General features: G+C 36.2%; 1 protein-coding gene across 1 annotated transcript; it reads right to left on the bottom strand.

Annotated features, from left to right (window-relative positions):
* Positions 1-8,097: 8,097 nt before the first annotated feature.
* LOC107100100 (sodium- and chloride-dependent GABA transporter 2-like) lies at positions 8,098-17,519 on the bottom strand. The gene is made up of 14 exons (XM_015398465.1): positions 17,345-17,519; positions 16,119-16,253; positions 15,893-16,033; positions 13,336-13,429; positions 11,896-12,028; positions 11,277-11,411; positions 11,077-11,180; positions 9,670-9,794; positions 9,464-9,576; positions 9,234-9,371; positions 8,977-9,079; positions 8,541-8,641; positions 8,282-8,452; positions 8,098-8,198 (listed from the first exon to the last, which is right to left on the bottom strand). The coding sequence occupies exons 1-14, from the start codon at positions 17,517-17,519 to the stop codon at positions 8,112-8,114; spliced, it is 1,755 nt and encodes a 584-aa protein (XP_015253951.1). The 3' UTR covers positions 8,098-8,111.
* Positions 17,520-21,614: the final 4,095 nt, after the last annotated feature.

Genomic DNA, 21,614 nt, shown 5'->3' with positions numbered 1-21,614 from the left:
CTTCACTGTCATCCAGTCATGCCCAAGGTAGACCCGGATGAGAGCCCAAGGTTCCAGTACAATTCAATTAAAAAATACTGTATTAATCCTGAAGGGAAATTAAATGTTGTAATAACTGAAGAGCTTTTTTTTTATTTTTTTGGTTTTTTTTAGCAAGTTGTAGACTGCAGGCGGGAGCCTTTGTAGCTGTATGTCTTGCAGGGATCTGGAGTAGCCTCTGACTTTGGACACTGTTGGTGTTTAGGAGTCTGCTGATCAGGTTTCTCACTGTTGTCCATTCATTCTAGAATTCCTCTTTGTGAAAACCTGAGAGGTTCTAGATGGGTTCCTAGAACAGAGCCGGACTTCTTAATCAGCCTTTTAAAATCATTTGCTCTGTTGCTGTTATCTTAGCAAATAATGACAGAAGAGATCAAACTCTCCACAAACGACTTATAGAAAATAGGTAGCATCTTGCTACAAATACAGAGGGACGTAGTCTTTCTTTAGAAGTGCAATCTGCTCTGTCAGTTTTTGTAAACGGCTTCCCAGATGCATCTTCAGTCAACTTTGCTGTCCAGGTGAACACCAAGGTATTTATAGTGGGTAGAATAAGTATTAAACACGCTACAATTTTTCTCAGTAAATATATTTCTAGAGGTGCTATTGACATGACATTCTAACCAGATGTTGGTAACAATCCATGCAATTCACACATACAAAGAAAGCAAACCACAGATGTCCAGCAATCAAGTCGTGTGTAATAATGTGGAATGGCATGGGAAAAACGTATTGAACCCGGGAAGAAAGGGAGGTGCAAAAAGGTTTACCGACATCTGGTGAAAATGTCATGTCATTGCTAGAAATATATTTCCCGAAAAAAAAAGGTGGCGTGTTTAATTCCTTTTTTATCCCTGTATACTCCTTCATCACCTCCACTTCTTATTCCATTAATAGTTACAGTTACAATTACAGTGACTAACTGTATGTGCTCTGTTTCATCCCTTCGACATGGAAAAACTCTCAGTGCTTGTTTGCTGAACTGCTTCTTTCCCAGAGAAAGCACAGCAAGTTTCCTGTTGCCTTTCTAACATAGAATGTATTGAATGATCAGTGCTCCTTTCTTTGTTTTGTTTGTCTGCTTCCCTCTCCTTGAAGCCACAGTCAGCCATGCAGAAGGTCGCCCACACTGACCCTGGTTATGGTCTCTTCCTGTTAAAAGGAGTTTTTTTTTCTTGCCACTGTTACTGCATGTATGCTCGGTGTGAGGGATGTTGTAGAGTAAACAACAAAATGCAAGCGATTATCTATGTTTACCACGTGTTCATCCAGGAGGAGCGCGTCCTGCAAGTCAGTCCCTCGATGCAATCAGCTAGTTCTCCTTGATAGAAACTTATTGATATGACGTGTTGTTAATTGAATTTAAATAATCTTAATTAAACTCAATTGAGCTCAAATCACAAATAGTTTACAAAAGCTTCCATTCAAATATAAGAATTTATTAACAAAAATAATTTAACTCCAAGTAGAACTTGTCTTGGTTAAAATTTGGAGAGGGGTCAAACTAGTTTTCTTTATTTTGGAAAGATACAGTAGCTATTCCTATTTTAGTCCCTAAAAAACAGCAGTGTCAAAGACAAACTGCTGTTCTGAGATCTTCAGTAACAACTGTTTATATCGATCCAGTCAGTAAAGCTACATCAAAAATATTCTCACAAGAAAGGTTTCAAAATAAACACCATTTATCATTTGTAGAGAACTTGGTGAAAAAAGCCAATGTTGGTTTCCAAGATTTATGGTGTTGAACTTTAACAAAGTGGTTACACAACTTGAGTGAAACCTTTCAGCGTGAGCTGGAACAAAAGCTTGTATTCACCCTTTCTTCAGCTGTTTTGGCTGAATATCAACAGATCAGCAGCCAAGTTACAAAACTGCAGAGAGGAAAACCCACAGAGCTTTGGGAGTAAATGTAGCCGCTTGTTGTTGTCTTCTTTTGCCTCAGCAAATGTTCATTGTGGGATTTTAAAAACTTTCCGTATTCCATCTGCGTATGTATGAACTTACTTCACACAAAAACAAGTAGTATTTCCAAAACCAGCATTTTATTATCATACAAGTTACAAAGGTTTGATAGCAATGATATATAGATGCAAAAAAATGAAGAAAACATATTTTCCTCAAAAAAGTGAGATAATTAAAGGTACTTAAAAGAAAAAAACAAACAAACTCTGCAGGAGTATTAGAGTTTATGAGGTGAAGCAGCAGTCACCTTCAAATTTTGGTGTCATATTTATTTGGCTTTTTATGCTTACAAGTGTTAATGATTTAAAATTATGATGAGACAAAAAAAAGTTATATTGCAGTTAAAGGAATAGTACACCCAAAACATGATTAGCCTTCATTTTCTACTCACCCCCATGCTGAACAACACCCTGGAGTACTTTTTTGATATCTCAAATGCATCTGGAGATCTGGGAGGCTTCTTGCTGTCTGCTGACATTCAAATAATGGAGGTGCCCAGCGCCCGAGGCAGAAAGGTCCATAAAAGTCCACAAAAAACGTTTCAATATTCCTCCATACTGCTCGTCCAATGTATTCCAAGTTTCCTGAGTGGGTAGCATCCAGAATTTACTCGAAACGAAGTCATTTAGAATGTTTTTAGAGCATAAACAGTAGTGTATAGGATTTCCTGAAAGCGCGCACCTGCGCGATCCCGACGCTACGGAAGCCGGCAGACCAAACCAGCGCATTCAGCTCGGCAAAGAACTCATGCTCTTCCTCAACACTGAAGTCCTCAGACATTTTTCTTTCGTTGTTTCTTTCTTTGCACAGGTAAACGGCACATTTCTTCTTCTACGCTTGCATTATTGGAAGAGCAGACGCTGAATGCGCACTTTCATCTGGTTTGGTCTGCCGGCTTCCGTAGCCTCGTGATCGCGCATGTGCGTGCTTTCAGGAAATCCTATACACTACTGTTTATGCTCTAAAAACATTCTAAATGACTTCGTTTCGAGTAAATTCTGGACGCTACCCACTCAGGACACTTGGAATACATTGGACGAGCAGTATGGAGGAATATTGACACGTTTTTTGTGGACTTTTATGGACCTTTCTGTCTCGGTCACCATAGACCTCCATTATTTGAATGTCAGCAGACAGCAAGAAGCCTCCCAGATCTCCAGATGCATTTGAGATATCAAAAAAGTACTCCAGAGTGTTGTTCAGCATGGGGGTGAGTAGAAAATGAAGGCTAATCATGTTTTGGGTGTACTATTCCTTTAATCCTGTGGTGTTATAGGTGTGAAGATAATCTAGCATTCTGTTTAAACTAGATTAAGATAAATAAGATTAATAAAACCAGTGGCTCTACCTGAAATGAAATCTGTGTTTTCTAGGGTTGTCTCATTGTTGCTGTTAGGTTTATTCTTTTACACATCATGTGCATTGTTACTTTGTTAGCCAGATTAGAGACAATAGAAGGCCTTCCTTCACACTGTGGATGTCACTGTGTGTAAGGAGGTCATCTAAAAAGGACAGCCTTCTTGTCTTTTAAAGATACACAGGATAGGGGCATATCTTGGAGCCGGACTGATACAGGAGAGCTATCTGTAATCCTTGGGCATGGATGGCGTGTCAGTTTCTGATACGGACTGCAAAGCATCCACCTGGTGCAACACATAGACTCATGAGCTATAAGAAGCAGGAGGTTACCATGTTCGGGGTTCAATCTTTGCCGGACGCTCGCTGACGTTTTTTTGAGCCCACAGCTGTGCAAGCTCCAAGCATTTTCTCTGTCCTGTAACGACCTCATCTGGAATAAACTCTGTTACTTTTTTACTCCTGTTTTTGTAGTCCTTTTTTCTATGGTTTTACCCGATATTAGTTAAGAGTAGTAAATAACTTGCTCCCAGGAAAAGAACCGGAAGGGAAGTCCGGAGGCGCAACTGCCTTCAGGGGGACATAAATTCCTCATCTAACATTGCAATTGAGCGCAGGCATTGTTTTAATGATTTACACCAAAACAGCTGACATTACACTCTAAGAATGTATTGTTTGGAAAACAACCAATCTGGTTGGTTAAACCAATTTTGGTTAGTTCCAATGTTGATTAGTTCCAATTTTGGTTAGATTAACCAACTTAACCAAACAACCGATACAAATGGTAACAGATGGTTTACTTCTCTGACTGTTTGGCTCTAGTCAAGTGGAGAGTGTAATAGTTGGTGGTGGACGAACTACTCATTAGTAGTACTTGAATAAAAGTATTGATACTCATAGTCAAATCTTACATAGCTACAAGTAAAAGTTACTCGGTCAAAAATCTACTCATGTCAAAGTATTAGCACAAATTTTTGAAAATACATTCAAAAGTACAGTACATGCATTAAAAAGTACTTCAGTACTGAAAAATACAAATGAGGTTTCCTAATATCAGATCTTCTGAGTAATTTTAACAAACCTGGTAGGTTTTAGAAAACCACCTTTATTTATGTTTAGAACAACCTGCTACTAATTCTACACCACCATTCTAACCCACCTATATAGAACTTGAGCGTAAAAATGCCACAAAAAATAAGGGCAGCGATTTTGATTATTATTTCTTATTCAGAACAAACCAAAAAGAAAACTGGAGATGCTTGATTCTCCTCACACTCACAATGGAATAGAGGTTTAAATTTGAATCTATTACCACAAAGAAAATTCAACTCTGATGCTACGTTCAGACCGCATGCTACTGAAGCAGCAGAAGCACCTGGTTTACATGCAAAGTCTATGGATGCATGTGTCAAGGTGCATCAAAAGGTTCTGCAGCTCGTTTCGAGCAGCTGAAGCAGCGCCTCATGAGCCTCTGAGCATTTGAGCACATCTTGTGTTTTGCTTCACAAGCAGAAGTTGCTGGAGTTTGCTGCTCGACGAGCCACATCAACCAACAAGAAAAGCTGATCTGGGAGCTGGTCGGGAGACAGACACAGTGCTGCTGATGCAGATGACCACTCCTCTGAGACGGTTTATTAATGCCTAAATTAACTTGTCGAAACCTGCCAGCAAAATATGTTCACTATTATTATTCTGGTGTGTGCAGGTTGGATTACGTACATGAAAATCGCTATTCCGCTAACATCTCCTTCTAGCCGGAAGGAGCCGGGCCTGAGGCAGCTTCTACTGGGGATTTCCAGTGACAACGCAACGCCGATGTACTGGGGTTTCATGCTGGTCCGGCAGCGAAATAATATTTGAAGGCAGGATCATAATCTGGATTATCTGACTGCACAGATTAAGTTCTGAGGGGGACTTTCTCGCTAAAAATATATTAAAACTACTTTTTATCCATTTATGACAGCAAATATAGCAGAGCCGCTCTGTATTATTGAACACAGGAGCAGCAGAGGCATCTGTAGCATCTGGACACACTTTGATGGAAGCGCTTTAGGGGCATCAAAGATGCTGTTGAGGTGCATCAGACCTTAATGTGTACAAGCATAAAAAATGAAGCAGCTGGTGCTTTTTTGCTGCTTCTGAATGTAGCTTGATTTGAAAACTCATCCAACGGAATAACTTGGCCACGTGGCAACAACTCACACCCTGATAAAATGTATAAACTGCAAATCATATCTGCCCTGAGTTTCTCACTTTTGTGGAATGTTATGCAAATCTCTAAAAGAGTGGTATCCAAATTTAGTCCTAAAGGCTGCTATCTTGCATGTTGAAGTTGCATTTTGATAAAGAAAATCAGCAACAGCAGATTAAAAGCTAAGCTGAGCAAAAAGGAACAAGTAACTAGCAGCTTCCTAGAAATGCAGTGGAGTAGAAGCACAATATTTGACTTTGAAATATAGTGGAGTGAAAGTTATAAGTACAACCCCCAAAAATTGCTCAAGTAAAGTAAAGATACTCAAAATAAAGTACTTAAGTACAGTAATCAAGTAAATGTACTTTGATACCTTCCACCACTGGAAATAGTTATGGACGTAGAGAACAATTACAGTTATGTGTACATGCACAGCATGCAAATCTTGGCATTAACCTTGGTTGTTGGTTAGTAATAACCATTAGCAGAAGCATTAGCAGAGACAGTGATACCGGTATTTAATATTTAGGTGAATGAGCAGTTTCCAAGGATTTGTTGTTTTTCTTTAAATTGAAAAGCGTAACATTCTTTTAAAAGCTTAATACACATTTAATAAAATTGTGAACTGAAAAACTGTTATAGTTGTTCAGTTCAAAGTCTGTATTTGGCAGTAGCAAAAACAGAGTTAAATTCTTTGCCTTCAGTAAATGACCTTATGTTGCCTTGAGATAAAATCTCTGCTCTTTTGGCCAGCCGCTTCTGGCAGGAAACGACTTCCTCTGATGTTTGCTGCAGAGGGATTTAGGAGGAAAAAAATTCACCAGCACAGACAAGGGCTTTGTTGTAACTAGCTTTGCTCACTATTGAAAATCTCTAAATATTTCCTAAATGATAAGCAGGCCCTGTTTAATATTTTACACCTACATACCTCAATCTGAACCATTTTTTCAGGTTTTGCAAAAAATTCTGAAATGTCACAAACTGAGCATATGTACTAATTATTTACAATAGTCAGGGTGAATTTTCTTTAACAATATATACATGATGTATAAGTTCAGCATTTGTGTTTATTTTCTAAAGACACCTTTGAAAAAACCTACAACTACCGAACAGAATAATAGCCCCAAGTATATTTTAGAAAACAAGCTCACTTTTTTTTTTTTCTGTTTTTCCTTTCCCGTTCTACCTACATTGCAAGGTCCATATAATCTGTAAAACTCCCTGCATGATTATAATAAAGCAATTTATATGCATAAATCAAGTGGAACACTCTGGCAATAGCCGTACTGTTCCACTTGTGAAAGTAAAATCTGTTGGGCTCTTTTTGGCATCAAGACAATTATTCTTAGCGCCATATCGTCTGACAGGACACTGTAAAAAACAAAAAAAACAAGCTCACTGCAACATATACACATAAACAGCCTATGCAACATAAAAAAGTTTAAATTAAAAAATAGCTTTGAAATTTCTCCCCTTTTATGGAATTGAAGTTATGCAGTTTATCTGAAAAATAAGAAAATAGTAAATGGGAATATTTTGAAAAGTTGCGATTACCTAATTTCATTTGGATGCATTCTTTGTTACCTTTTAGATGCACGTTTTGGTTTTACTTCAATATTCAAGCTTTATTTATTTGTAATTTTGATGAATGAGAGTCCTTTATTACCCAAACCCGAAATTCAGTCCTTCAGATTTTTATATTACGGTACATCGCACTAAATTAAAAAGGATGTTTTAAACACAGATGTCAGGCTTCTGAAAAAGTATTCAAATTTCTATGCAATCAATACTTGGTTGGGACTCCTCTTGCATGATTTTAATTTAACATTTTATAGCTACTGTACATGGGAGTCCCCATGGTTAAGAGGTTTAAGTTGTTGTTTGAATGGGGGGATCTGTTTTTAAATCCCTGTTATGTCAGAAAGGCCATCTGTTGCACAAACTTTGCCAAGTCCTTAAAAGAGTCATATTGACTCTCTGTGGCAAACTGTGAATAAGGAATCAATGAAAGAGAAAAAAATAATTATAATTTAGTTTGCCCCATTCACTTACTGCACTTCTCCATAGTTTAATCTACCCCCTCTCCATTAATGTAATGAGTATATGTGTGATCTTTATCTTGCAGCCTGTCTATTTTTTTGTGTTATTATAGAAGTAAATAAATTGTGAATATTGCAAAATCCAAGTCCCTCTGATTCTTTGTAACTTCACCACAAACTATAGCTTTAGCTATAAGAGCAAATGTCAGAAAGATCAAACCAGCTAAACTTTATTTCAAGTTAATTGGATCCACCAAATTTCAACTTAGTCAACATGTTTTTTGGGGGGTTTTCTTTTCAGTTTTCGCTGTAGCAGATTTTTTTGGTTTTGCAAAGAAATATAGGATAAAGTGCAGAGTATACATTACATTAAAGATGGAAAAAACTGAGAAATTATGACCTAAATTGTTTTGCATTATAGCAGGCCCGTGTACATTTGATAGGCATAATTTGTTAAGCTAAAAGAAAGTAGTCTTCTTATTAAAAGCAGAGATTTAATGAAATAACAGAGTGTTTTTCTTTACTCAGAGACAATCTGCGATTGAAGCCTCATTGATTTCCCTTGACATCACTGGGAGATCATCTGCAGGCTGGAAGCTTGTCTTGAAGCGCTGGAAAAGGTGTGCAGCAACAAACTAGTAACAGTGAGGTTTACTGCAAATGTGTGTTTAAATGTGCAATATCACCCACTGACCTGCCAGATAGTTCCTTTTCCTTTGGCTAATTTCCACACCATGTTGAGTGGGATCATAGACAACGAAGACATGGACAAAAACCAACCAATATAGTAAGCCCACCAAGGATACACATACGAGTTGTTGAACCTCATTGGGGTGTATCTCAGGAGCAAATACACCAAGGATCCCTTTAAAGCAAACCACATAAAAAGAAAAGAACACTGTGGGATCAAAGTTTGACTTTTTAGGAGTGACTAGAGAGCTTAAAAGACTTACAAAGCTCAAAAGAGGGATAGCATACATCCAGCAGTACTTGATCAGTGGAAGAGGTTTGTACCCAATCATGTCTTCAATGTTGACAGAGAAGCGTCCAGCTCCTAGGACAAAAACGGTGCTTTAACAATGAGTAAAAGATGGATTTCTAATTTCTAGTTACTGGTTAAAGGATGCATAAATACATGCCCCAATAAGTTCTAAAAAGGTTTTTCTTATGGCTGCATATTCTCCCAGAAAATATGCAGCATTTCTATTTTGAACATTTATATGTATCTTATATGTATATACTTTCAAAATGTATTCATATGGAGCCAATTTCTAAATTTTTGGTAAATTTAAAAAGGATAAGTTTGGTTAAACTCTGTAAATGTATATTAGATGGTTAAATTATGAATAATCACAAACATGCATCGTTCCAAAGACAGCTTTCTCTCACCATAAATCCATCCAATAATCACTGATTGGCAGATTGCAATCATAAGAAGCGTCGGACCGCTGCACACATAGTGATCAAATATCTGCAAAATGTAAATGCCGGCCTGAAATCAGAATGTTAATTATAAGTTATTACATACTCAGGAGGCAGGAGGCAACATAAAAACTGTGAAATAGTTTTTAATGAGGATTAATAAATCCCCCCAAAAGGCACCTGAATAATCTGGGAAAATGTAAAAATTGTTTCCTTAAACTCACCTCTGATACAAAAAGAAGGCCAAAAATAAAGCTAGAGGAACAGATCATCAGTAGTAAAAGCTCTCTGCGGTATCCTTTCCTGATCTTGGAGGGACATATATCAGATAATGAGGTAACAATACTTTCCAAACCAGCAAACTGAAAAAAAAGAGGCACACAGAGATAAGTTACATTAAGGGAATTTTATGGGACACCAAACATTTCTAATCGATTTAGGATTTATATTCTACCTGACTGTCAACTCCTAGCAAGATGATCATGGAAAAAAAGCACAACGACCAGAACTGAGGCAAGGGCAAAAGGGTTACCGCTTGAGGGTAGACTATGAAGACAAGTCCAGGACCTGTAAAAGGAAATTTACAAGAAAAAAAAAAGTTTTAGTTTCTAATTTTCTGGGGCTGGGACTTAAATTATTATTATTATTAAGGTAGTGTACCTGATTCAGCAACAGTGGAAATGTCCACACCCTGCTTTTGTGACATGTAGCCCAGAATTGAGAAAACAGCAAATCCAGATAAGAAACTGGTTCCACTGTTCACCAGGCAAAGGTAAAAAGAGTCTCTACAAAGAACAAGACACAAGCAGAAACTTATGAATAAAAATGTATTATAAAGTATAAAATAGAGTGAAAAAAGTATATAAATATTTATATATTTATATATCCACCCCAAATGCACCAGGAAGCACAAACACAGATCCTTCCTCCCAGCAGCTGTAAGATTTTATAACATCACTGTTCCCAATGAACTTTAATAAGTTCATTTCATGCTGATTTTAAACAGTTTCTACCTTAGTCAGTTAAATAACATGCTGCTGTCATTTTGCACATCTCTGATATCCATTACTGTAAAAATGTCCATAGCTGTATATTGGTTATTCATTCTCCAGGTGCACAATATTTATATTGTTAAAACAATTTACAGTGCAGTATCTTATTTTTTTATTCTTTAACTCTTCACTATTATGTTTTCCTTATACTCTTTTCTAAGGTCCACATTTGTGTGACCATTTTGTTCTATAATATTTTTGCCACTGTAGACACCACAATTTCCCCATTGTGGGACAATAAAGGGATTTTTATTCTATTCTATTCTATTCTATTCTATATATACATTTTGATAACAATGTATATATAGAATAGACTCCCCCCGGGACACGCTGGAGAGACTATGTTTCTCGGCTGGCCTGGGAACGCCTTGGGGTTCCTCCTGAAGAGCTGGAAGAAGTGGCTGGGGAGAGGGAAGTCTGGGCCTCCCTTCTTAAGCTGCTGCCCCCGCGACCCGACCCCGGATAAGCGGAGGAAGATGGATGGATGGATGGATGGCATTTTGATAACAACAATTTGAAAGTTGGAGGGATTTGTTCTAAAGTGTTTTACATCTCCTTCTCCATCTATGCAAATGACACACAACTTTATTTTGTTGTCACCAGAGTCTCTTAAAGTTACTGCTTGAGTATGGCCATTATAGTGGTTAATGTAGTGGAAACATTATCATCCAATTTTACCCACATCCTAAAAATCCAAAAGTAGCGCTCAGCGCAGACATAACTTACAGTGTTTAGGCTACAGAGCATGCCTCACTCCAAAGGGCACTTGTGATCTGGGATCTAAAGTTTGATAGCTGTATTAGGTGTGGGAAACCTTCCTAAAACAGTGCAACTATTATTGAACTACCATTGTATTGAAAAAAAAAAAATCTGGTGCCAGAATAATATGTTCAATTGGCCAAATGCATTTCCTTTTAATGTGAAGCAATTTAGTTGCCGTGGAAATCTGTGGTGTTATACAAATAAACTTTAAGATAAGAAATTAAAGGCACAATGCTTTTTCTTATACACTCACCTGTAACAGTCGTTGTTATACTTGTTATAGCTTCCAAGAGTAGTCAAAAATCCCAAGCATAGAGCAAATGAAAAAAATACTTGTGTCCCAGCATCTACCCAGACCTATAAAACAGTCAAAGCTGATTTATTTGCATAAACTTAAATTAAGGTCAATGGACATGAAAACCCCCCAAAGCCTTAGACTGACTGAGATGGTACCTGTGGATCAGCGAGCCGGACAGGATTGGGGTAAAGATAGTACTTTATACCATAAAATGCTCCAGGAAGAGTTATACCTCGAAGAAACAGCAATAATAGCAGGAAGAGGGGGAATGTAGCTGTGAAGTAAGTTGCCTGCATGAAATGGGACAGAAAAAAGAAAACATGCTAAACAATTCTATAGATGTTTTAAATTTGAACTACAGCTAAATCATTTTTTCATTTTGCCTACCCCAATCACTGTCTTACCAGTATTTCCTTAAAAAAAAGCATTGGGGTAGGGTGAGGGTGGGGGGACCCGAATATACACAAGCCAAATTTGAGTCAAATTCTCATTCTTTAGAGAGAAAAAAAAAAAAAAAACTGGTATAAAAAGGCAAAAAGGCTTCCGAATTAGCTAGATGGATTGAAGAAGTAAATACCATGTTACGTCAATTTTAAGTAACTAAGAGATAAATATCAGCAGTAAAAAGCAATAGATTTTTTTTGAAGGTCTCCATCTTAAATTGAACTACATTATACTTACGTTTTGCTTGTTTTTTTCTGTCAAACCGCCATTAACTCACAAAAAAGATTTTTGGTATTTCTATGTATCATTGCAGTCTAATCTTAGTCCTACCTTTCCCGTAGATCTAACTCCCTTCCAAACACAGAAGTAGCAGATGACCCATGACAGAAGAAGGCACAGAGCAAGGTCCCATCGGATGTTTCCCAAGGTCTCTATGCCGGTGGATATGTTTAAAACCCGTCGCCTATAGGATTAAATATACTGTAAGGGCATATACAAAGGCCTTACAGAAAATATATTAATATAACATACTGTTACCCATCAGCATAAGCACTAAGAATTGTCTAAACAAGATTCCTTGGCTATGTTAAAGCCCAGTCACAACTTAAAATGTATTTACTTTAAAGCTGTTTCTGTTGCATAAGTTTATTCATTAAACAAATTAAACAAAAAATATAATTATTTTTTAAAGATTTATAAAAAGATGTTTTTAGAAATCCTCTACTTCTACAAATAAAAACAGCAATAGAAGAAAACAATAAAAAGTTAGTTATTAATAAGTCAAGCACCAAGTAGTCTGGTGCTTGAAAACAAAAGCTTTAACAAAAGCCTCATCTGAAACAGATAGTGCTGACAAAAACATTTACCCTTTATGCTTTTCCTCTACTTTAAACTCTTTTTTCATACTTAACAGTTATTTTGAATAATAATAGTCAATAAGTCGATGCAATCAACTAGTTTTCCATAGATAGAAAACTTTGGATCAATTTGCCTGTATGACCTGGCTGAATTGTACAGTGCCTTAAGATGACATTTTGGGAATTGGCGCTATGTAAATAAACTGAATTGAATTGAATTTTAATAGGCCTTTAAACTGAATGACTATGAATTACATGAGAAGTATCGATTTAAAAAGTTGTTTGTAAAAAATTCCTTGACTTCACTTACCAACAGCTACTAGCATAGAGCATTTGCAAAAGCTAGCACATAGAGCCAAGTTGGTTTTGATAACCTGTTTTTTAAATATTGAATATTTTTAATATTTAATATTTTTGGGTTGTCCTTGTCTTGTATTAGAATCTGTAGGTTGGACATAAGGAAAATTAAAAAAATCTGTATTTACTTTTATCGATATGCATTGTGCACTAAAATGTATTAGATTTTATACTGATTTTCACTGATTTGTAAAGTTAAAAGTATATGTTTGAAAAAGAATGTCTATGGGCAGCAAAACACCCTGGAATATATCCCCAGTTACAGGCTTTGATAGTAAGGATGCATAAAGTAACAACCTGAGGTGGAATACAGGTTCACCTCTGTTAAATATCTGACATAAAAATCTCAATGGTAATGATAAAATCTTTGTCTAATTCCAAGTTTGTATCTGTTTAAAGGGCCTGAATGGGTCTTCAAAAGTTGATATATATGGTACACCATTTTCCCCATTATTCTGGCTAATTAGATTACATTCTCAGAAAGAGGGGGCAAATAATGAGTGATGAAGAAATACTACATGTAATCTACATGTAGATGAAATGTTAAATAACTTACTGCCAAAACTCCAGAACAGATGATGACAATGATGCATTCACCAAGGAGGTCCGGTTAGAAGAGACATTATAGTTGTTTATTATCACACAGTGATCTGAAATATAGGAAAGGGGATTTTAACCTGCATCCACATTAACACGGATATCTAGTTTATAAAAAACAAAAAAACAAAATAAAAAAAAAACAAGAGAAATGGCATTTGCATAAACTGAAAGTGAGGAGGAGATGCAAACTTTCTCCTCACAACTGAAGGGCTTCAGGCCACTAGGGGGAGATAAACAACAAGTCAACCAGAGACCAGATCCTTGTTAAAGACATATGTGAGATGAGATTTAGGGCCCGATCTTTAAAGAATCTGGAAAGAAATAAACTGAATAGAAAACAAACAAAATAAAAGAAATTGCATGTTCAAAAAGTGCGTGTGTTACAGGTAATCTAAAAAAATTATGTGTAGAAGATGAGATGTGCAAACAGATTTGATTCCCCCAATAAAATCAACAAATTACATGTGTGTTTTTTGTTTTATTTTTATCATTATTATAATTATTATTTAAGATCTCATGGCAGTGGTACTTATGATGGAAAATTATTAATGGCAGATTTTACAGACGTATCTCAAAGAGTTATAAACAAAAGTGAAAAATTAAATAAAAAAGATTAAACCTGGAGAAGCTCACTTTGCCTGCTCATACCTACAACAATCCTCTGGCACAGAAGGGGCCATGGTCTCATTTACATAAACAGCTGGATTTTACTCCATTAACTCATCAAAACACCAACTTGAACCAAAATTCTGCAAACCAAGGTAAACTGTGCTTTGAGCGGAGCCCATAAAGAAAAAAATAGCTACATTACATGGACATAAGTGATCGCTATAAACATATTTTTCATTTCATTCAGAAAATGACTGAGTGTTTGAATATGCTGGTTGCATTCTTAAGGGCATACATGTAAATGTTTGTCAGGAATCAAGAAATATCAATGAGGCAAGCTGACCTAAGTATGCATGTGTACTCCATGTGAGTGTGATGTATTTCCACTTTAAGAGGCTACATGCTTTGTGAGTATGTAACACTACATGTTTGCATGGTACCAGTGGCGATTTCTCTTTGACAACTAGGAAGGCTAAACCTCCCCTGGAAATTCTGTAAAATAACTGGGTAAATATGCATTGGTAAACTTCACAAATGCATTGCACTATATAATTTGTGCTTAATGTGTTTTCACGTTTTAATTCATTTAGTTATGTTTGGATTTTTTTAACACAATTCAGCCCTTTCAGGGACCGGGACGGACCACTGCATGGTATATTTTTAATCAGATCAGCCATATTATTCTGATCACTTATGTCTATATTAACAATATTGTTTGTTTTTTGAGTTTGAAAAAATTGCAATTCAAACAGGAAATGCTTTCCATGTATATATATATATAGCTAGTGAGGAAGAAAAAAATCCCTCTTTATATTGATTTAATTGCATAAATTGGCCCAGCCTGCACAGACATTGTTTTCCCTGCTAATACTAAACTATTGTCACTTCTGACATTCAAAATATGTTCTCTTTAGTCCAGACACATAAGTAAAAATGTTTGCTGCTGCATCTTCCGTAATTTTTCACACCAAATCCCTTTGCACCTTCTATGAAGATCAGCTTTGCGTGGGCTAGCAGGTTGCTTATACTTTAATGCATGTAAATCATTAGAAGATAAACCCAAAAAGAATCAAATGAAAATTTTAATTATAATTGTCCTCTGTCATGTCTTCCGTGAGGGCCTTAAATACATAAATTTCAAGTGCATAAATTTCACTGCAGCACTAGTTTGCAGCTTTTCTTCCTATTTCTGTACTTATCTCCACCCATATTTCTAATTAACAAGCCAGCTTCCCTGTTCCTGCAGAAAAAAAAGCAGGCTGCTGCTCCCACTTTTTCATCTGGAATGGTTTAGCCTGCAATATTAACACATAAGGATGGCTTGTAACACAAAAGACTTAAATATAGTTTCATTTTACCAGTACACCTTCTATGATACTGTATCTTCTAAATGGCTTGTTGGCACAGACTTCTTATGACTCTCTGAGGATGACTTTCCTCTTCCCGCTGTTAAATTCAATTCAAATTTATGCAGTGCTCAACTAGCAAGTGTTATTCAGCTTGAGGGTGTCTTTAGTTACTCCAAAGTTACAATAGATCTCTTTTCTACTTTTCGGATTAATAATTTGATCATTTGAACAGGCTGAAAGTTTAAGTTCAGTTAAAGTTCCATTATTTCTATTTCTAGTTAGAGGGTTTTTTGTCATAAGCTGACTTTGTTAGACTTTTTGTAAATCCCATATTCTCAGATTTTTATTTCTAAAAAAAAAATTAAAAAAATGGAATTCTTGTATCTTGTCTTGTCTTCCGTCTATCAAATAACATCCAACAAGAACCTCTTTTTTTTATCCTAAAAACTTTCACATGTACTGCAAAGACTTTATGTGGTGCACATTTTTGCATATGCTTTTCAATTCAGTGCTGTGATATGAGTCAAAGCAAAGCATCATATTTCATGCTTTTACCAGTATTCCATGTGTTGTTACAAGATGTCCAGGGCAACTCCACAGATAAAGAAGCGAAGAAGTAGAGGAAAGCCCAGGCCAAAACTACGATGTAGCTGGTACTTGCATAAAAAATGATCATCTGGCTGGCATATCCCAGACCTGTAAATAAAATGCTCCATCATTATTGTTTGGTCTTAAAACTGATGTTTTCTAATCCCTGTGTTCGTCGTATGAGCTCGCTTACCTTCAAACAAGGGACAGACCTTTCTCCAGCACATGATTCCTCCCTGACTGGTGTACTGACCCAGGGATGTTTCCAGTATAAACATGGGTATTCCACAGGTAACAAGGAAGATGGTGTAAGGAATGAAGAATGCACCTATAAAGGAATTCAGTGTTGAAAGACTGTATACATATTGTTATACCTGAGAAAAAAAAAAAGTTTTTAAGAATTATATCATTCATTAAGGAAAAAAGGGACAAACCAAACCAACATGGTACAATATCTTACCTATCATTATTTTATCCTTCTGCCACTTGTATCACTGTTATCTGCTCATATGATGGGCAGATAACAAAAACACATTTTTTTTGTTTTTCTTCTTTAAAAATACTTTCTAGTACATCTTATACACTATTTTAAAGCTGAACAGATAATTGGAAATAAAAAAAAGCAATAAATTACAGAGAACTTTCATATATTTTACAAAACATTCCCTCATTTTCAATAAATGTGAATATTAATATAAAATTAATTGATGTCAGCACCTGAGACAAATACATCGATTAATTACACAGGCTGGTGTCTTTTGGTCTTTATTGCTTTTAATTATTATAATTTTTAGCAGCTCTGAAACATAATAATTAAAATTAAAGTATGAAATAAAAAATAAGTTAAAAAAAATTCTAATACAGAAATTTGAGCTTTGTGAACAATTGTTGTTTTGCAAAGGTACCATTCATCTAATTATAATTGTCTAAATGTAGTTTTGAAAGTTGTTTTTTTTATAATTGTACTTAGATATAACATAAGAATTAATTTGAACACACAAATAACCTGCCTAAAATACTTCCTAAAATTAAATACAAGGGTTGAAAGGGAAGACAAGATTTAAATTACCCTCTCAATTAAAAAAAGAAAAGAAAGCAAAGTTAAAAAGGTAAAGATATAGGTAACTGAATAAGTTTTAAATATAGTATAGGTCAATTTAGGTAAGTTTAACTGAAAACAATTCAAATGGTGTATGTTATACAAAAGTTAATTTCTGACATATAAAGTCATAATTACCAGCAAGTTCTGGAGAAAAGGTATTATGTGATCATTACTAGTTAGACATAGGATATTCATTGCAATAACAATGTAATTAGGTGGGACTTTAAATTAGATTTTTTTTGTTTAAAAACACAGTTCACTGACAAAGGAATTTTTGAATGACATAACTAAAAGCAAACAAATATAACAGCTTTTACCTCCTCCATTCTTGTAACAAAGATATGGAAATCTCCAAACATTGCCAAGTCCAATAGTGGCACCAGTCACTGACAGGATAAACTCTGTTTTGCTCTCCCACTTCCCTCGCTCCTGAACAGAATGTAAAGCCGTCTTTGTGGGGAGCTGGCACAGCTTCCCTAGATAGTCTGCCATCCTAAGTGAACAACTGTTTATTGAATGACGTTGAAAGACTTCAACTTGTTCCTTTATCCTGTTGGGAATCAAGGCAAAATTATTGGTTACTTAATAATTACCTACTTGACTTGACTGCAGTGAAACCACAAGGGGGCCCTCTAGCTGCTTCCCAATAAGTTATTTTAAGACATAAAAACAACGACATGTAAGTTTATTATCTCTATATATTTATTTCTTAAACCCATTTTATGATTTCAGAAAATGTCTACTCCTTGTAGCCTTTATTTTTTACAACTTAGTATTTCATAAATAGAGAAGATGGTCTCCTGAGGCTTTTTGATCCCCTTTGAGATTAGAGTAAACTTTCTGTTAATGCTGATAGGTAAAAAAAAAAAAAAGGCTTAAAAAAAGGACTTACCTTAACCAGTATTTAAGCCGTTTTAGTTTATATAAATAACACTGTATATCTAATAGGTGGGTACCCTTAGTTGGTTTTAGATGGACCTCCACCCATGGCAATCTTTAGTAGTAAAAGAAATAATATGTAGTTTTTCTAGAAATGATTGATACTGAGTTCTAACTCCCTCTACCATCTTCTTCCTTACTCCACACTTCCCTCCCAACCTTATATGCTCAGTACTTTTATAGGTTGCCTCTTTAGAATAGGTTTTGCCAATGGTATTGCCAAAAAGCTCAAGAAGCCTAACAGACACAAATCCCCCAAAAGTTATATTACTAATCCTTTACCTATATACTGTATGATATACTATATGTATATCTATATCTATATACATATGCATATTCATTTACATATGGTATATTTTGAATTATCCTTTACCAGAGTTGGGCCAAAGCCATTTTGCCATCCCAGGCAAAATTATGGGGTGGTGCCCGCACCGAGTCCGAACTAAGCATTTTAGAGAAACCTCAACATACATCATATAGCATTGTTCTAACTCATATATAGGTAAATGGATCTCAATAATAGAAGCAACAATTAGACAGTTCCCCACTTCAGTTCTGAATCTGATAGCATACAAATTTGACCAGCTCATTGAGAAGTCATGAAGTTACTTTTAATTTTAAGACCTCACTCACCTATCTAGATTAAAGCCCAATCCCTTAATGCACTACCACCAGCCCTCACCCATTACCGCTACACCTTTGAATTGAAGCCACAACATTTAGGCGTTCTCTAGAATTTTGGACACCCACTGCTGCATGGCTGACATTTGGGTACGTAAGCGAGTGTATATATACATATTTACATATTTGTAAAATATGTCCCACCATAAAAGAGGAGACAAGCTATTTTTTAATCAAAATGGAACATAGAAAAAATAATGTTGACAAAGGTTGAAGTTGGGGAACCATATGCTGTATAGCTAACCAAACTCATACTTTGGCTAAAATGTATGTAGTGGTGCTTTAAAGACCATATTACAGTGTTTAGCTAATAAAAAGAAGGGCTTGCCAACTGAAGTTATTATTAGTGCCACAGTTCATGACAATAATCCTTATTTTTCATTTTCAAAAGGCAGACATGTTGCAAACTACTTTTCCACTTGAACTAATAAGGTAATCGAATATACCAGAAAAAAAACTAACCTTGAAGTTCCCCCTAACTACAATGGGAAACTCGAATGATCCATTAAGATTAAAAAATTTCCCCATAAAAAGCATTGCTCAATAGATGATATGCTTCCATCATTTTTATGTGTTGTTCTCATGTGCTTTGTTATATTTATGCCTCCTTCTTATCAGAATGACCACAGACATTTATGTGTGAAGGATTGCAACTCACTTTCAAATGTGTTTAATATAAATGCAGAAATCGCACTGGCAAAGTGTTTTCATGGCATTTAAATATACATGGATATTCTCCTCCAAATATTTTGCTTGTTGTGATGTTCAGCATACGTACTGCATATGCTTTAAAATACCATGGGAGGGCCCAGACAGGATTTGAGCCGACAGACTCTAAGGTGAGATTCATGCTCGCTAGCCAGTCAGTCAAAGGGATATTCTTATGGCCATGTAGTCAGGGTCAGTCAGAGGCATAGTGCCAGGACCACACGGTCACATATATAGCAGTAAGCACCCTGTCCAGACTGCTCAACAATATCAGAGTGCCCTCAGTCAAACACCTCTTTAGATTTGGTGCAAGACAGACTCTACAGAAGATCCTTCCAGATATCAACATCTACAACAACTTGAAGAACAGCAATGAACCAAAAACAAAAAAACACTTTTTTCACTTGTTTCCTTCTCATTTTAGAGATTGAAAATCACCTGGTTATTAGATCAGCTTTTTGTGAGCTATCAAGTTTGTACATTTATTCATATAAACAAATCTTTAGCAGATCAAGACCAAAGCCTTTTATACTTTGCTAAAACAAATTAATAAAGTCAGAGGTCAAAGTGTTTGGGATGAGGGAGTCCTTCCCCACAAATGCCCCACAGGGACAGAAACTAGAAGGGGCTTATGTTACTTTAGTATGTAGAGTTATGATTCATTTGGTTATTTCAAAATAAAACCTCCTGATCATACTTATAAGGCTTGAGTTTCAATTCTGAGCAATCCCCCTCTTGTTTCTGTGGAGACCACTTATACAACAACAAAGTTTTGTAAATAGATTTAACTTGTTTATGGTGACAATGATCACAAGTAAAGGTGCATAAATACATTTAAAAATAGCGAAACCTTTTATGTATTATTCTAATGAATCTAACACAAAATATTTTCCGTTAATTCGTAGTATTCTTTTGTAACTTAAAATTCAGTTGCAAAGAAAATTTGAATATTACATAATATTAAATATTACGTAAGGTTATCTGATGATCTACATGGTCATGGGGAAGAATGCAGACTTGAAAATTGTCCAGCAGACAGAGATTTACACTCTGCCTAAGAAGGGTAAGCCAAAAAAAGTTTATTGCTAAGGAAGTTGGATGTTGGCAAATACTCTGGATGTTTACAGAACTATACCCAAGATTATAAATATAAAGTCGACTGAGTTTCACTCTGCAGACGGAATCAGTGCTTCACATCAGGACAGGGCTTTTGGTTACATCTTTAGTCAAAACTAGACTAAGCAATGAAAGAAAGCAGCTCATTTCATGCAGGCATTTTATATTTTTAAATGCCATCTGCCAAAGCTTGCAACTTGAAAATGTGCTCTAGGTTTGAGACAAAAGTTGTGTCTGTATACTCACACTGGTTGCCACTGTCATTCCACTCTAAGGATTCCGAGTTGTAATTGTTGAAAAAGTCTTGTAGACAGTTCTTTCCCATAAGGTTTTCACCTGAGGTTGTTGGATCAGCACCTTCTCATGGTTCCTCGCACCAGTTTCAATTGCCTGGGAGATCTCTACTTTATTTCCTCTGAGGAATTATAATTGCATAACTGTTATGCTTTTGTTTTATGAAACACTGAAGCAACTCAAAATTATTGCTTAATTGTCTCTTAATTATGATTGTGTATGTGCATAGTTGTTGGTCTCTGTGTTGTCCTGCGAAAGACTGGCGACCTGTCCAGGGTGTACCCTGCCTTTCACCCATTGACTGCTAGAGATGGGCACCAGCCACACAAGCGACCCTGCCGAATAAGCAGAAGATGATAGATGGATGTGACAGTTGGAACAGTTCCAGTGCCATGTTTTTACCTCGAAAGTCATACCATTTGCTGGTTAAAAGGTTTCTAATTACCAGAAAACTAAAGACCCAGGCTTCCACCAGAGTCAACAGTTGACGTTTATCATGAAACATGAAACTGCTGTTGGGAAAGGATTAACCAGAGTCAGCAACCAGAACTTCTGGAAGGAGGTTGGGCGATTGAGCGACCAGGCAGAAACGGGGCAAGGTTTCCAATGTTGAATTCTCGTTCATTAACCTCCTCGGAGTTTGGAGATAAACTTTGAGAGTTTCTTAAGAAGCCATTTGGCGTTCGATGTCACTGGTGAACCTCGCAGGAATCCTTCTTTGACAGTAACTAGTTGGTCCAGGGGAATGAACAGGGTCAAATCAGTGAGAGCAAAGACAAGCAGAAGGATCACGGGGACAAACCAGAGTATGGAATCAGAGAGATGGTCAAGAGTCAGAGCCAATCCAGG

The sequence above is a fragment of the Cyprinodon variegatus genome, unplaced genomic scaffold (genome assembly GCF_000732505.1).
Source record: "Cyprinodon variegatus isolate N-32 unplaced genomic scaffold, C_variegatus-1.0 Scaffold936, whole genome shotgun sequence".
In the NCBI taxonomy this organism is placed as follows: domain Eukaryota; kingdom Metazoa; phylum Chordata; class Actinopteri; order Cyprinodontiformes; family Cyprinodontidae; genus Cyprinodon; species Cyprinodon variegatus.
Note: the sequence above shows the minus strand (reverse complement) of the source record. Positions and strands in the feature narration are given on the sequence as shown.